Source organism: Oryzias melastigma, linkage group LG14 (genome assembly GCF_002922805.2).
Source record: "Oryzias melastigma strain HK-1 linkage group LG14, ASM292280v2, whole genome shotgun sequence".
NCBI lineage: Eukaryota > Metazoa > Chordata > Actinopteri > Beloniformes > Adrianichthyidae > Oryzias > Oryzias melastigma.
The window spans coordinates 650,018-661,223 of record NC_050525.1 but is presented as its reverse complement, the minus strand read 5'-3'; the positions used below and the strand labels follow the sequence as shown (position 1 = coordinate 661,223).

At 41.3% G+C, this 11,206-nt stretch overlaps 1 protein-coding gene across 1 annotated transcript in view; it reads right to left on the bottom strand.

Annotated features, from left to right (window-relative positions):
* Positions 1 to 3,584: 3,584 nt before the first annotated feature.
* The window catches only part of LOC112141695 (deoxycytidine kinase 1), an 11,364-nt gene continuing 3,742 nt past the window's right edge, over positions 3,585 to 11,206 (bottom strand). The window contains exons 2-8 of the mRNA XM_024264844.2: positions 10,658 to 10,776; positions 7,485 to 7,568; positions 7,299 to 7,408; positions 7,080 to 7,227; positions 4,324 to 4,439; positions 3,879 to 3,978; positions 3,585 to 3,808 (exon numbers count right to left, since the gene is read on the bottom strand). Coding sequence (XP_024120612.1) covers positions 3,782 to 3,808; positions 3,879 to 3,978; positions 4,324 to 4,439; positions 7,080 to 7,227; positions 7,299 to 7,408; positions 7,485 to 7,568; positions 10,658 to 10,776 — 704 coding nt within the window. The 3' untranslated portion in view covers positions 3,585 to 3,781. The remainder of the gene's footprint in view (positions 3,809 to 3,878; positions 3,979 to 4,323; positions 4,440 to 7,079; positions 7,228 to 7,298; positions 7,409 to 7,484; positions 7,569 to 10,657; positions 10,777 to 11,206) is intronic.

The following is an 11,206-nucleotide window of genomic DNA, read 5'->3' as shown; positions in this document are numbered from 1 at the left end:
ACGTAGTGCTCAAGATAAAATGTTTTAAGAGGAATGCAGGAAAAAATCCTTTTGTTTAGAGTAAAAAAGAAAAATAAATCTGACCTGGTGGTTTAAAAGTATTCAAAAGTTATGTATTGCTGGTGTGATTAAAAAAGAAAAAAGGAAAATAATCAGCGAAAATTAAAAGCAGAAGGGGGAGCAAAGCAATGTGTGTCCGCACTCTAGCAAAGCAGGAAGTACCAGAAAGTATCGAAGGAAGACCCCCCGCGGCAGAAGGAGGTTTGTTACCGGTCCATCCAAACTCATCAAAAACACTCTGATCATGCTTTGTAAAACATTTATTAAAGAAAATTGGATTATTGCTCAACATAAAGAGTTTATTATTATTATTAAGAACAAAAGACTGTACATTAGACACAGCAACAGCGCACTTTTTGACGTAGAGGTGGAGTGTCTCTCCGTACCTCAAAATCAGGAAAGCGCTTCCCTCTAAATCAAGTGATAAATACATTCAGCAATTTTTTGATTGAAATTCCACAGCTGAATGTTCGGTACAGATCGAGTTCATCTGTAACCCTCCAGGCTTTTGTAAACTTTAGAGTCCCCCGTGTAGGATTATGGGAAGTTTATGAGGTAGTTATATGTCTGGATAGCATAGATCTGGGACGTTTTCTTCAGCAGTTACCTTTAAAAAGCAGGCCGGGAACATTTTTTTTTAAATAAAGCTGAAAGTCATGTGAATTAAAGTGAGATGAATACTCTGATGGCTTAGAAGTTTCAGCAGTGGCGCTCACGGCGGCGCTGTTCATATTCCTGCAAAAATGGCCGACTGTCTGCAGGTGGTCAGATAGGGACCGGAGCTCTATTGGATCATTACTCAGTAACGCCCAGCACTTGGAATTGACTTGTGGACAAAAGAAGGACTGACTGCTTCATTCCTGGCTGTTAGTTTGTGCGACTTTTCATTGAACTCAATAAACCAGAGCACATTTTGTTGGCTCTTGAACAGGCGTTCCACCCACATCCTGCAGCCCCAATCAAAGCGCGCAAAGATAAATGTTTCCAAGAGAGGGATTTACCAGAAAACCAAATGGGAGTAATGAGGTGGCAAAAGTAAAAGAAAAACACATCACAGGAAAAATTACAAATAAAACCAAATTAAATTTTGACGTCAGAATTCCCACTGGAACAAATTTTACTTCATTGTGCAGAGAACATTAACAGTGTCTCTGATTTATAACCTAAAGTATGTTCATCAGGAAACACCTTTTGTTTGTAGAATCTGAGATCTCAGAGTTGATCCACAGGATGATCTGGAAACTTGGAGAAGTTCTGATCCCGTCATGAGAGGGAAAACCAGCATGGAGGTCTACTTTGTTCTGCAGTCTGATGTGAATGAGGTAGAAATGCAAAAGTGACAGAACTTGTTTCTTCTTGGAGAATGTTAAGGTGCATTCACACTAAACACAATTCGCGTGACAGATTCACGTGACCCCCCCCCAATAGGTCGGTGACAAATGTGACGCCTGTCAAAAAATGTTTGACGCCGTGGCCGCATGTGGAAGGAGCTACCAGCTAACTGTTGTGTTTGAATCTTGTTAGGACACCAGGTGCCACTAGGCGGAGGAAGTGAGCAGGAGACAGAGTGAAAAGTGAAAAGTTTCTCAGTAACATATGTAGTACGTTACTAATTGTTGCTGCATGTTCAGGTTGGAAATAAAACCTGTAAAACCTACACCTGTGGATTATTTTGATTGCCATACCGGCCATCATAACAAATTGGCGACGAGGCGACCTACAAGTACAGAAGATGGCTTTAAACGTGCCGTTTCCAGACGTGGAAACGCCACTGTCTGAGCTCTGAAGGACAGCGGATTTTCCAAACATTACCGGACACAGGTACCACGCTAGCTACTGCCATTGCTGCGCTTCACGTGCATTTTACGCCGACAGTAAACCTGGTTGTGGAGTGCCACACATTCAGGATGAGACTACAGGCTGCCCATTACCCGTAGTGCATTATGTTGCTGCCCTAAGAGAGCGGGCTTCTACTTGTGACTTTAATAATACGTTTGATATGATTCGGGATCAGCTTGTTGCTGACCCCCTCATCAGAGGAAGGGTCCTGCTCAAGACTAACCTGATGCTAGCAGATGCTATCACATTAGCCACTCAGGCTGAGTCAGTTAATGAGCAAAGCAACCGACAGTAACTGTAACAGAAAAGGACATTTTCACGTGTGCCGATCTTTGCGGACCCATTCCGTTTAAGAAGTGGAATTGCTGGAGTAGCCACCCCAGACAGGATACACGTTACAGAGAACATTACAGTGGCTGACAAATCACAGATGATGAAACTGTTTAAGGATGCTCCGCTTCGTCAGCCCACTGTTCAGCTGGTGACCTACTCCTCTATTCCACTGGACCTCTATTCCAGTGATTGGCTGCATGGACGCAACTGTGCACATACAGGACATCGAAAAACCTGCAACATTTGATATTGTGGACTCTGGAACTGCACTCATGGATGGATTTAATAGCTGTGTTCAACCTCCGCATCATTGCCATCCACACATCCATCATCCTCTGCTGCTCTCATGGAGTGCTCCATCTCACAGCCAGCTTCCCTACAACCCTTGGATGTGCTGTTGGCTTCATGCACAAGGTGAAGGTGCTGCAAACAGCTGTTCCTGTGCGTCAAAAATTGAGACGCCTTCCCTTTTCTGTTCGGCCTGCTGTGTCAGAGGAGCTGAACCGTCTCCTCTCAGCTGGCGTGATTGAGCGCATCAATGCTTCTCCCTCCAACAGCTTCCCTCTTCCTCACATGGAGGAATTACTCTCAGCGTTAACAGGAGCAACGCTGTTTTCAACATCGATCTGGAGAGCGCATACCACCAAGAGCTGCTGCACCCTAACAGCAGGGATCCAACGGCTTTTATGACTCATGAGGGACAGATCAGGTTCTCTCCGTCTGCCGGAGAACTGAGTGAGAGTGAAACCCACCTGTCGAACTTCGGGTATTAAAATTTTGGCTGTGCCGCTCCATTCGCGCCTCATCGCTCAAATCGAACTGCTGCCAGAACTACGCGCAGCGCCTGTCGCTCATATCGCATTACGGGACTTCAGGTCGCCACATCGCGTCAGCACCATTACAGCCTCTGCGGTGCAAATCTCGTTTGATGTGAATGCACCTTTAGACCTGACATTCAGAGAAACGCTTGAACATATGCAGCTGGAGAAAGAAAATTCATCAGGAATTTAAGAAGTTCTTAAGGTGTGAGGATGGGGGGGTTCAGGCTTTGAGGAACACCGTCTCTGTGTGTGCAGGTTCTTCTGTGTTCCTCTTCAACCCACTTAGAACGGTCAACATGACTCAACATCGCAGATGGAAATTTTCTGCGTTGAACATTAACGCCCCACGAGCCAAAGTTTAATAGTCAGACATGTTCGTCTCTGCAAAACAAACTGACCCGACAAGACAAAGCAGAACCACTGACCCCCGGAGGCCTTAATCGATCAGTAAACTGCTCCATGACATTCAAGCTTTTCTTTCCGCAAATGATTCATTGCAGCCCCCCCCCCCAAATGAGAGTAAACAGAGACAGCAGTTCCATTTCATTTATTTACACAGACAGAACTCTGCAGTCCGTCACTGGCGACAGACTCTGCAGAGCCAATTGATGACAGAAACAACACAGTAAAAAACAGACTAAAAACTGTTAAAAATCTAAAAAAAGATAAAAACACTTCCACCAATCAGAAGAAGAGCTGCTCCAATCCTGACTGCAATTGGCCAAAAGTCACAATGTGGACAGAAACTCACGGACCTGAGGGCAGAAGGAAGCTGAGGAAGATGTCACAGGAAAAGACGATGCAGGATTTCAAAATAAAACCAACCTTATCGATGATGGCTTCCTGTTTAATGCGATCGTTCTGGAAGTCGTCCTCAACGTCCAGAACCAGAACTGGAAGATCCGCAAGGTAATCGAAGTCTAACCTAAAGTTAAAGTTAAAGTCCTTTTATTGGTCACATGACTAGGTGTGTGGAATGTGTTTGACCCATCCCCCGGGGGAGCGGTGAGCTGCAGACACAGCCGCGCTCAGGAACCATTTGCTGGTTTAACCCCCCAATCCAACTCCTTAGTGCTGACTGTGAAGAAGGGAGGCACTGGGCCCCATTTTTACAGTCATTGGTATGACTCGGCAAGGACTTGAACTCTCAACCTTCCAATCTCAGGGTGCACACTCTACCACAAGGCCACTGAGCTGGGTGCCTGCACAGGTGAGTGACCACCTCCAAGGACCCGCCCCAGCAGAACGGAGCGTGCTCAGAAACAGTTACCTGAGGTTCTTGTGGTGCAGCCAGGACTCGTGTCTGAAGTGAAGCTGCTCGAGATACTCCAGAGGAAGGCCCTGCTCCTCCTCGCGACCGCGGTGCAGCAGCCTCTGCATGCAGCGCTGGAAGGACAGAGACCAGCGTCACGGACCACCGCTGCAGAGATCTGCTGGATGAATCACTGCACAGGTTCAGAGCAGCTGTGGAGCACGAGGGCCGCCACGACTAATCGACGACTAATCGATTGATAAAATAGTCAACGACTAATTTAATAGTCGATTAATCATTTATATTATATGGAGTCAGAGTGTAGTTAAGTTGAAAGTTATAATGGCATTCAGCTAGCTTTTTGGATTATTTTGGCATTTATTTTGGCAGGTTTTTAGACTATTTGGTTTTAATATTTCAGCTGGATGCTAGCTATTTTGGCTAATTTAGGATTTTTTCAGTTTTTTAAGCTAATTTGGATTTTAGCTAATATTTTATCTGCATCTCAGCAATTTTGGCAAATTTAGGCTTTGTTTTTGTTTTCTAGGCTATTATGGAGTTTGCTAATATTAATTGATTGATTGATTCATTGATTGGTTTATTTCAAGCATAGATTGAAAAATTAAAGAGCAAAACTCAATTATTTCAAACTCATAACAGAAACAATTAAATGCATTGATTAGAAAATAGAAAAGAAACAAAAATAAAACACTTATGTCACATTTGGTTCAATCATTTTTTGTGATAATTAACTAAAGTCAGTAGAGTTTGATTGATTGCTTGAAAAGGAGTGGGAAGAAGTGAACTTATATAATCCCACCACTACTTAAGTACTTAATTTCATTGTTTTGCTTAATTATGTAATCCGGTTTTGATCAGATCAACTGGAAGTTGTTTTCTTTCTTTCTAATTCCCAATAGTAAAGTGAAGTTATTGTTGATTATTGATTAATCTCATCAAACATTATTTCTCTAAACTGTAACATCAATCATACATCATGTAACAGATGTAATACTCATTGATTATCATCAAAGTACAATGTTATATTGATGTAGAAAAATAATCATTACACATTGAGATCAAGTTTTAAAGTAACGACAGAGTTCTTATCGATCATTCTCTGAAAGAATTATTATATATTTTCCGTAAACATTGATTCACATAATATGTAATAATCATTGATTATCATTAGAACACATAATTACAATAATTCTGTAATCATTACTACATATTTTGGATCAAGTAAAGAAAATTAATACCAGTGATTGTAAACTTTTCAGTAATCATGACTACATATTACACAATGTAAAACTTATTGATTGCATTAGAAAAAGCCAGTGGCGGGCCGTCAGGGCCTGCAAGGCCTTCTCTGCTGGCCTAAAAATATCTGAATCACAGACTGATATTAATTATTATTTATTTCCGTGAATACGTATTCTATAATTCCAAATGCTCTGTCTTCGTCCTTTCATTGCTGTCTCCCTGGTTGCGCTGCTTCCAGACGTGTATTTTCCTATTTAAGCATTAACCAATCACATTGCAGCACCATTTGTTGCTAGGGTCAAAGAAATCTGCCTGAAGGCCTTCACAATCAGTTTTGCGGGCCCTGTAGCATAAAATAATGGTCCACCAAACTGTTGCTTCAACCAATCAGATCTGGAGGAGACCACGTGATAGGCCAGCTAGCAGGCCCACGGAAACGTCAGGATTTTCACGCGCTGTGATTGGATAATCGGAGAGTGTACTAGGCAGACCCGGTAAACTGAATCTGTAGCGACCTGCACAGGCAAATATATCGAATTTAATAGCTGGTTTGTCAATCCACAATGGCTGAAGGAGGAGAAGAAATGGATTTGGTTGCAGACTTACTGTCAAAGCCGTTTTCAAGACGGACTTTTCAAGAAAAGCTGGACATTGTTAAGCGGGATCGGGCAACTCCGAAGCTAGCAAGCCCCGTGTCCACTGCTTCTGTTGAACGGACATTCTCAGCCCTGAAGCGAATTAAAACTTATGCCAGAAATACGTCAGGGCAGGCTCGACTTTCAGCATTAGCTTCCATGGCGATAGAAAAGGACTTCTTGATGGAACTAAAACGCACGGATAATCTGCACGACAGAGTGATTGAAATCTTCTTGAGGATAGAAAGGATGGATTTTGTGTACAAATAATCCGGATTTTTGGTGAGTAAAATTTTGCTATATACCTAAATATTATTGCAATTTTATCAGGTTATTGTTGATGCTTTTGGTGTGTGTGTGGCAGCTGTACCTGCAGTAGAAGTTTTATTGCCATAAAATAGTTATTGAGGGTTGGATTGATTCAGATGGAGCACTACTGAAGGCCTAGGTGTGAAATGCACGGCCCGCCACTGGAAAAAGCTTTGATTATGTCATCACAATATTTGTGCTGCATGTTAGCTGTTTTGGCTAACTTAAGCATTTTTTAAAGTTTTTTAGACTAATTTGGCATTTAACTAATATTTTAGCTGACTATTAGCTTCAGGGTTTTTCAACTATCAATTTCTGCATCTTCAGCTATCAGCACTAGAATCATTAGAGGCCAAATTCAGCTTACAGCATTCACACTAGCATTATCACAGGTAGTCCTATATATCTAGCTTTTACTTAGTTTAAAGCTAATGATGGTTAAGATGTGTGCTTTACATCCAGTTTGCTCATGACCCGTTTATTCGACTTATTGGAAAAATGAATCGTTTGTGGCAGCACTAGAGCTCATGTGGCAAAGATGTGGTGACTCCAGCCACACTGCGCTACCTGTGGCGAGGCTCTCAGGTAGATGATGGCGTCAAGGGCGATGTCTGCCTCAAACTGGTTTAGTAGCCAGGTGTGCCAGTCCTGATAAACACTCCATTCCGTCTCGGTCAGGTTACCGTTCTCGTACAGGCTGGATGCAAACACATACCTAAACACAGTTTGGAAGTTACAACAGGCAGACTTTCCTAATGAAGTTTCCTGGCTCAGGTGTGTGCTTACCTGTCCGAGTAGACAGAGCGTTCGTAGAACTGAACTGGGCTCTCTGCCTCTTCGAGCTTGGCGGGTGGAGGCTGAAGCTGTGCTCGGACCCGGCTGAGGCATGCGTAGCTCTGTGGAGAGGAGAGACGGGCTGTGACTGGCGGTCACTCCTCAGCATCATCTGTTAAGGCAGTGTGATGAAGCTACCTGGAAGGTGTAAGACCATCTGCTGGGTTTATCATACAACATCTGCAGCAGGTTTCCACCGCTCTTCTGGGAGGAGCTTAGGTCCTGAAGACAGGAAAACGTGTCAGCAGGTAAATCCTGACACAGACAGGTATTAAGATCAGTGGACAGGAGTGTAAAGACAGGTAGATGCAAGATAAGGACCTAGGCCTCCTGTTGGAGTTGAGATACACTGACAAACATTGATCTGGACTTGAGTTCTGGTTAAAAAGTAGAAAAGATTTTTTAAAGTGATCAAACACACAAAGACAAATTACTTTTAACAAGTATTTGTCTCCAAAACTGAAGCCTAAATAGGTTGAAGTCAGACTTTAAACAGAGTAAACTTTGAAGGATGTGGAGGCTCGAGTTGCTGTCAGCACCTCTGAAAGTTGCCCCTAAAGTTCAGGATCCGATGACAGATCTGAAATGAAAGCTCCACAGACTGACCCAAGACGGCGGGAGGATGATCTGCAGCTGCAGACAGTCTCTAAAATCCTTTAACCCAAGTTAAAGTGCTATTAAACCCAACGGTGAACAGACAGAACCCAGCTGAGATGCTGCTGTCTCTTCTACAATGTCACCATGACAACAAGGACTGGATATCGGCAGTCATTTCCAGAATCGGTTCAATTCGATTCACTTGAGCCTGGATTGATTCAAATTTTTTTTTATTCTTTCGATCCATTCGATTCAATTTTATTTTAAGTTAACACGGTTTACACATTTAGAGATTTGAGAAATGCATCATCTATATTTGTTATGAAGATATCCACATCAATCTGATACAATCCACACACTGTAACAAGTATTAGTGAAATAATAATGACATTTTTACAGTGTTTATATTACATGTGTCAAAGTCAAGGCCCGGGGGCCAGTCCGGTCCTCCAGATCATTTTATTTTATTGTTATTAATGACCCAATGTTATCTTGAGCTTATTTCTAACTTGTATAATTTTGACTAAATATATTTTTATGGAGAGCAAATTACTAAAAGTATTTTAAATGTTTAAGTTGATTTATTCTGGAATAATATTCCTGCCTTTTTATGACTCATAATTATGGCTCAGTGGGCTAGGTGAAGGGCTGACACCCAGGAGCCCTGGGTTCGATTCCCAGGGTTGTCCACTGGTCCCCACCCAGATTGGGTCCTTAGACAAGACCCTTGATGCTGCTGCCTAACTGGGTCCCTGTGCCCCTCATGTACAGGGTTGTGTCAGGAAGGGCATCCGGCGTAAAAACTCTGACAAATCACTGATCGAAACAGTGGGTGCTGTTACGCTGTGGTGACCCTGAAAGGGATAAGCTGAAAGTGAACGGCGATGACATTCTGATAGCTTTTTGGACTATTTTGGCATCTATTAAGGTTTTTTAGACTATTTTGGAGTTAAGCTTTATTAAAAGTTGTTTAACGTTATTTTGAAGTAAGGCTAATATTTACACTCTAGCTGTTTTGGTTAATTTAGAATTTTTTCAGTTTTTGCCTATTTTAAAGATTAGCTATTTTTTCAGCTAAATCCTATCTCTTTTGGCTAACTACAAAAAAAACTAAATTTTTAAAACTTTGAAACCTTAACTTTAACATAATTGTGAACTAGATAAATAGCATCACCTGTGATGATGCTAGTGTGAATGCTGTAAGCTGAATTTGGCTGGTGAAAATGCTAGTGCTGATAGCTGAAGATGTTGAAATTGATAGCTGAAAACACTGAAACTGATTACCAGCTAAAATGTCAGCTAACTGCCAAATAAGCCTAAAAAAAACAACAAAAAAAGAACTAAGGTTAGCCAAAACAGCTAACATGTAGCTTAAAAAATAGCTAAACTTCAAAGTAGACTAAAAAACTGAAAAAAGCCCAAATTAGCCAAAACAGCTAGCATGTAGCTGAAATATTAGCTACACTCCAAAATAGAATAAAAAATCTTGCAGTTTATTTTTCATCTGGACACTATTTTTTTGGCTGCAATCTCGGGTCTCGGCCACCATAGAAATACAGCAAAGAGAACCTCTTGTAGAAAAGCTAAAAGGCTAAATGTGATTTCAACAAAGACACAAGCTAGAAACTATGGAGCGGAAAGGAAACGAGGACTTCAATGGATGGAGATTTATTATGTGAGTTCAAGATCAGGAAGCATTCCCCATCAACTCCTAAAACATGACTAATATAGGTGGGAATAAAGGGAAACCCTCGTGTTGTCATTGTGAGTGTATTGCATACTATACATTAGATTTTTGTAGATGTGTGTGTGGATGCAAACAAAGGTTTTGAACAAAGTTAATATCTGTACTGCAAGTTTGATCTCTGGTTGATGGAGTGATGAGAGTTTAATAACTTGACAAATGAAAAGGGAAAAGCAAACATTTTCAACATCTTTGCACTTTTTTATGTGACTTTGTAAGTTAATTACGTAAAAAGGCTAGAAATATTCAACATTTTACATTTCATTCCAGCTTACACTGATTCTGTCCTTCAGTTAAATCTGGTCGTTTCAGGATAACCTTTATGTATGGAGCTACATTGGGGCCAATATTATTTGAAACCCAAATAAAACTAGTTAAAAAAATATTGGTGTGTGGCAAAAAAAATGTAAATGTAAAAAACATTTTGCTATTCTAAAATAAACTAAATTATTTTCAGCTTGTTCAATGTTCGAGTTTTTTACGTTTCAAAACTCAAAATGTCATTTTCAAATTCTTGATTTTGAAATTTTCTGATTCGAAAATGGAAAAAAAAAAGAAAGAGTTGAAATTTAAAAAAAGTTTTGAAATTGAAACGTTGAGTTTAAACCTAAATAACAGATCATTTGAAGCTGAAAATAATAACGTTTACATTTATTATTTTTGTCCAAACACCAATATTTTTTCAATTTGTTTTATTTAGGTTCTAAAAAATATCGTCCCCAACTTAGCTTCATATTTCTGCTTATGTTGTATTGGGTCCGCCCACCTGCCAATCAAAAACACACCTCCACCCGTGAGCACATTAGACCTCCAATAACATCTGAAGCAACAATCTTCAGGGTAAACTGGTAACAGTTACAGAGAATCTGAATCTGTCTGACAAAATCTGGACTAAAACATAGGTTGGGGTTGGGGGGTCGCAGTAGGGTTGACCTTCCATAACCTCCACGTTCAGCAGTTGGAAGCTCACCTGGTAGACGTCGTCGCTGTCATTCTGGACGTTACACCACTTCCCAATGGGTTCAGGGATCACCTCCCAATCTTCTGAGGATCTCTGCAGGAGGCGCACGAAGGTGGACTTACCTGCAGCTGAACACACACCCCCACACACAAACATACACACAAAGTACATGAGTGGTTGTTCTATGGTGGTATATATGATAGTACTATGTGAAGGTACTTAATCAGAAGTCCAGGTTTTGGTTCAATGATCATTTGACCTTTTTCTATTTGCTCTCTAGAGTCTGCATTTGTCTTTCTGCATCTGCTGTCCTCACCTGAGCAGTCATGAAGCAGAAACTGTCCCACACAGACGCCGTAAGACAGGCGTCTGCAACCTTTAACATTTAGAGAGCTATTCAGGTCAATTTCTCACTGATCACAATCCAGTAGGAGCAGAGCGTCTTACTTCACTCCGTAAAGAAATATGACCACATATTAGGGGTGTGCCAAAATATCGATATTGCGATATATCGCGATATTTAGTCCTGCGATCGATTCTCGATGGGTTCTCACCAAG